Here is a 6,140-nt window from a genome sequence, read left to right on the forward strand (position 1 = left end):
CCTCAGGGCTTGTTTCCATGCCCTCACTAGGACCTCAATCCTGGGACTCAGTGGTGAGCCCTATGGCCAGGGCCCCACACATAAGTCTACCATTTCCCTTGTGCCCCTCACACTAGAGCTGCCACTTGATCCCCGGGCTGGAAGGATGCCCAGGTACTAGGATAACTATGGGATCAGGGACAGGGAGTGTGGCCTAAGCCTCTGCAACAGTCAAAAGCCACAACTTTTTTTTTTTTTTTTTTTGTCATTGAGATGTAATTCACATTCCATAAAATGCACTATTTTAAAATGTACAATTCAGCGATTTTTCGTATATTCACAAGGTTGCAACTGCCACCACCATCTAATTCCAGAATGTATTCGTCACCCCAAAGAGAAATCCCATGCCCATTGGCAGTCACTTCCCACTCTTCCCTTCTCTCAGCTCCTGGTAAACCACTTTCTGTTTCTATGGATCTGTCAATTCTGAGCAAAAGGCTCAGAATCCTTCCAGGCCACAGACTCCAAGAGGGGCCCGTAGAAAGGGCCACAGAGCAACGCTTCCTCATATCCTTTTTGGATAGAACCAGACTGGTGGTCTTGTACATCTAATCGCCTGAGTTTGCCTTGGGAATGCTGCCTTATTATGTTAATTTCAGAATCCCCCCCAGAGTCTGGCTCAGGACCAGCTCACTACCCTATCTCTCCACTCCTACCCCATTACAGGTCTCAGAACTGAGAAGAAAACATACACACACACACACATACACAGACACACACACACACAGAAACAACAGTTATGATCTAGGCCAGTAACTGCCTGCAAGCCTATATTAGATGCCTGGCAAACAACTTGCATGGAAAAAGCTTTGACTTAACTTTCCCCTTCCCCAAACAAAGCTTCAAAGAAACCAAATACCAAAAAGCAATTTTTTTTTTGGAAAAAAGTGTCTCTCTGCCCCATGGCAACTGGTTGTCAGTCAGACATTTGGCTCCTGGCAAGGTTTAAGTCTGCTTGTTTGGAGGCCTTCAGACGTGGTGGCCACGTGAACATCCCTCCCACACGTGAGTGGAGATGGTCTCTGATGTGGGTTTGCCCTGCTATCTATGGAAATGCAACAATTCATCTTGAACATCTTAGATCCTGAGCACAATTTTTTGTTTGTTTTTTGGGTACCAGGAATTGAATTTAGGGGCACTTGATCACTGCACCACATCCCAACCCGATTTTATATTGGAGATAGGGTCTCACTGAGTTGCTTAGCACCTCACTTTTGCTGAGGTTGGCTTTGAACTCACAATCTTCCTGCCTCAGCCTCCTGAGCCACTGGGATGAAAGGCATGTGTCACTGTACCCAGTTTGAACCCAATTATTTAAACATTTTTTTTAGTTTTCAATGGACATTTATTTTATTTATTCATATGTAGTACTGAAGATCGAACCCAGTGCCTCACACATGCTAGGCAAGCGTTCTGCTATTAAGTCATAACCCCAGCCCCTTGAGCAAAATTTTTGACCACCTACATGTCCTCAGAGAGGCTGGACAAAGGATGAGAAGACCTAATTCTAAGGCTTGCTAACAGGGCTTGGTAGCATATTTGGTAGTCTGTCCCCCACAGATGGGCTTGATAAAGACCAGCTTTGGAAAAACTCCCATGACAGTTTTTCCTCAGGGCCCTTTCTAGAGCTCCCAACCAACTATAGAAGACTTTTTCCTGACTCCAGACACATTAACTCTTTTTTGTTTATTTGTTTGTTTGGTACTGGGGACTGAACCAGAGGCATTTACCACTGAGCCACATCCCCAGCCATTTTTATTTTTCTTTTGAGACAGAGTTTCACGTTACTGAGGGTCTCACTAAGTTGATGAAGTTGGCCTCAAACTGTGATACTACTGCCTCAGCCTCCTCAGTCACTGGGATTACAGGCATGCACCACCATACCCGGCCAGACATATGAACTTTGAATCAGATGATAAAAGTGCTCCAAAGATATGAAGCCAATCTCTTTTGCTTTGTAAAACCCAACCATATTTGAAGTGTCCATACAATTTTCTGCATAATTCAAACAACTACTTTTATTTGCTATGTGTTATAACTATCAAGTTTGCTTAAAACAGGCTCCCCTATATTCATGTACATTTCCTCACCCTATGTCACTCTAACATAGGTCCCTGCCTCTGTCCTTGTCCCCAGCCCCAAAGAGCAGCTGAGGCCAGGACACAGAAATTCAGTGCCAGAGCCTGTCCTCCCATGTTCCCAGAAACTAGGAGTGGGGGCAGCAGCTGGGTGGGGAGGAGGGTGCAATGCATAGACAAGCATCTGCCACAGCTTGGGAAAAAACTGGAGGCTGAAAAACATATGCCCCAAGCCAGGTAAGTGGTGCTGATCCTGACTGTGGGAATCCACCTTCTGCCTACTCTTTGACCAGTGTAAACCAAAGGACACCAAATGGTCTTATGACCCACACCCCTTATAGCAGAATGAAGCCCTTCCTGCTCTGGATACTCTCCTGCCACTTGCTCACACTGTAAGAGGAACCACTGCCTTCCCTCTGCTCTGCCATGGAGTCCTGGGAGCTAGCCCTGCCAGGACTGGGGCCTAGGCCTCTTGTCCAGTCACAGTTACTATAATGACCATAGCCCCAGTCCAATTGATGCATGCCAGTGACTGAAAATGGTGGGTTATGTCAACTGGCCCCAAATCAAAGAGTTTACACCTTGCAGGGAATCCAAAAAAGCATCTGTTCCTGCAGGATGCAGGGCTATGGGGACAGTGGCTTCATCAGGTGGCAGGGTGGGGAAGAAGCCCCCTCCCTCATAGACCTGGAAAGAAGAGAATTACCCTTTATATCACAGAGCAGAGAAGTCAAGCAGACTTCTCAATAGTTAATGTGCTTGGTGTACAGAGATGAGAAGGGGGTCCAGAGGGCAAAGATTTCATTTCTCAAGTCAGCTGTCTACCAGGTTTTTAGGTCTGAGCTTCTGGAGAGCAGCCTGCATCTGTCTTCTCACCTCCCGCCAGCTTTAACAGGAAATAGCTCTCAGAACCTCCTTCCTCACTCCTGATCTGAACCAGCCTCACAGTCATCCTGTCCTCCTTCTGGGTGGACCCTGCCTGTGGCCCCATGCGCTGGGTTTACATTTGCACCCAATATCAACCTACCACAGACCTCCCCAAGCCTTCCATGCACCCTCACCCCCAACTTGGGTCAACTGGGGACTGTCTGAAATATTAATGTGAATTTTTTTTTTAAATGCAGCTTTAAAAGCACTCCAAATAGGCTCTTCACACTTTATCTGGACCGATGGAAAAAAGCATGGTTTGTAATGATCATGAAATCTTTTCAGAGCTCTAGGTACTTAAAGGATTTAACTCACAATTCACTGAGCTGGTCTCTTACTGATACCACTGATTTGCAATACATCTCTGCAAACCTTTCTTAGCAGGTAAGAGACCAAGAATGCCTCCTCAGAACTCACCTGGTATGTAGGGTCCTCCTTTGGCACAGGCACATTCATGCCACTAAGGACATACAGTGGAGAACCTTTCTTCTGCATAACCAGAAGATCTCATCAGGTCTCCTTTTCTGCCCACCCCTCCAACACCCAGGCTCAGGGCTTCCCAGGAGAAAGCTAACTGCAGAGCTCTGAGCTCAAATCACATTAAACACACCAACCTCGAGAGGAAGGTGATCTCAGCTCAAAAGTTGTTCACCCCAGCATCATGCAGCACAAGGACCAGGCCTGCACCTGCTTATGAGTGTGCTGGGAAGACAAAAGCCAATAGCTCCAGGGCAGGGGATGATCCAAGGCAGGCCCTCCTTCCTCCCCCTAGAATTCTCCTCTTGGTTTAGATCCCACTGGTTATGTACAAGGAAAAAAGACAACCACAGAATGCTCACATACCTATTTCTTCTAGGCAAAAGTCACTTCTTGCCCATGCCTCACCTACCTGGTCAAAAGAAGAAGCAAGCGCTAGGGACACTGGCTGCTGGGGTCACTTACCAGTGGAGGCTGCGGCTGGGGATGCTGCCCTGCTCCTGAGGCGGGTGGGTAGTGCATGAGCAGATTGAAGGCGGAGTAGACAGTCTCTTTGTACATGCCGCTGGAGCACTCTGGGGCCTTCAGGCCTGGAAAAACCACAGCTGGGTCAGATACCAGCCCAGGCAGCTGCTCAGGCTGAAGGCAGTCTGCTCTTGAGAGAAAAAATAAGAATTGCCAAGGGGTCTCGTTCGAGTTTGTGACTTGCTAGGGAACGGGATGCGGGTGTCTTCAGTGCCAAGTTTTGTGGGAAGACCCCGAATCCAGGTCTTCCCCTGGCGGCCCAAATAGAACCCCCACTCAGTCCTCCAGCCAAGGAACCTTGGCCAACGCTTTCTCCTCAAGGCTGGGGATTAGTCAGTCACCTGGGCAAGAGGGGAGGCGGAGATGGAGGGGGTCTGTTTACTCCTATAAAGGTCAGGGCACCGGAAGTGACTCGAGCCCAGCAGCGCCCGGGAAACCCGCCCCCCACTCCCCCACCCCCCGCCCTGGCTTCTATCCCCTCCCCGAGCAGCAGCCGGGGGAGGCACCCCCTGGATTCGCTGTTTCCCCATCGAGGCCAGGGCCTCAGCTCGAGGAAGAGGAGCCAGGCCGTGCAGAAACTCACCGTCCTCCAGAGACTCTGGAAGTTTGTCCGGGAAAAGTCTCTGCGAAGTGTGCTCCCGTCCCAGAGCCTAGAGGGAGAACCAGAGAGGCCGTGAGCGGCGGCGGGGACCATGGGGCTCAGGGGCTCAGGGCCGGGGAGGAGGGCTCTGAAGGATGGAGACCCGGAGGGCCGCAAGCGGGAGGGCTGGTCAGCTCCAGCCGGCGCCCGGCGGGGCGACCCCGACTCAGTGGGCGCGGGCAGACGCTCACCTCGGCCCCGACCTCGGCCTCGCTGCGTGCTCCGGCGCCGGTACCCGGGATCCCAGAGCCTTCGGCCGCGCCCTCGGACTCATTCACGAGCGACGACTTGAGTTCTGCCAGGTCGCGCTCAGGGCCCGCGGCGCTGTCGCGACTCTTGTCCTGCTCCTCGCCCTCGTCCTGGAAGGCCAGCAGCTCGTCGGGCGCTCCTAGGTCGTCGCCGCCGCCCGCGCCGCCCCCGCCGGAGTCCAGCTGCGGCATGGTGCCCTCCGCCCGCCCGGGCGCAGGGAGCGCGGGGCGCGGAGAGTGCGGGGCGCGGAGCCGGCCCGGGAGGCGGCGAGCCCGGAGTCTGGACCTCCGAGCCCGGATCGCGACGGGCGGAGCGCGGGCTGACTCCGCCTGGGCGGGCTGTGGGCGCCGGGTAAGGGCGCGGGGCTGAGCGGCTCCCGGAGCCGGCGGGTCGGAACATCAAAGGCGCCGCCGGCGGAGTGCCGGGGGCGGGGCGGGCACTCCGGGGGCGGGCCCCGACGGGGGCGTGGTCGAGTAGTCTGGGTCCGCCCCCTCCTCTCCCCGGAGAGGCCGGGACGCACCCACTAGGCACAGCCTTAAAGGGCTCGCTTTCCGTGAGTGAATCCTGAGACGTCAGAGCAGCTTAAAGATTGTCACTCTTCTCCTGTAATGTCAGGACCCTAAAGGAAACTCCTGACCCTGCTTTCTCCCTACAACAAGATATTGTCATCCCGCGTCCAGGTTTCTTTTCCACTTGCGTAGGGTGAGGGTGCCTTGGGACTTGGGTGTGGTTTCATGTCGCGGCCTTAGCGTGAACTGCCTCTGGGCCCCAGGCCCAGTGTGCCCTGTGCTTTGAACTGGGGGTTTTTTAGAGCTTGGGGCCACTCGGAACCCAGGGAACCATTAAGATTAGGAATTCTCAAAGACCCATTCTCTGCCCCATTCTCCATCTCTATGCCAATCTGGAACTTCCTTCAGGGTTGCCCGCCCACTGTGAGAACAAGTATACAATCCTCACAAATTTATTGAGCATCTGTTGCATGCGCAGCTCATACATCACACATCTGTAACAAGCCCCTCAACCATGTGGCGCTCCGAGGTGCGAACACAGAAGACTAGGAGGAACGAACCCCGCGGCCGAACTCCAGCCACCCCCCACCACGACTTTCCCAGCTCAGTTCCACGCCTAGAATTTCTGTACCCCAAAGACTGATTTCCCAGGGACTGTGAGTAGCCACATGGACCACGGTTTCCGATGTGGGTTCC

General features: G+C 52.9%; 1 protein-coding gene across 1 annotated transcript in view; it reads right to left on the reverse strand.

Annotated features, from left to right (window-relative positions):
- The window catches only part of Tcf7 (transcription factor 7), a 31,565-nt gene extending 26,185 nt beyond the window's left edge, over positions 1–5,380 (reverse strand). Inside the window, 3 exon segments of the mRNA XM_078050605.1 lie at positions 3,987–4,111; positions 4,630–4,696; positions 4,878–5,380. Coding sequence (XP_077906731.1) covers positions 3,987–4,111; positions 4,630–4,696; positions 4,878–5,126 — 441 coding nt within the window. The 5' untranslated portion in view covers positions 5,127–5,380.
- Between the last annotated feature and the right edge of the window lie 760 nt (positions 5,381–6,140).

The sequence above is a fragment of the Ictidomys tridecemlineatus genome, chromosome 1, assembly GCF_052094955.1.
Source record: "Ictidomys tridecemlineatus isolate mIctTri1 chromosome 1, mIctTri1.hap1, whole genome shotgun sequence".
Lineage (NCBI taxonomy): Eukaryota > Metazoa > Chordata > Mammalia > Rodentia > Sciuridae > Ictidomys > Ictidomys tridecemlineatus.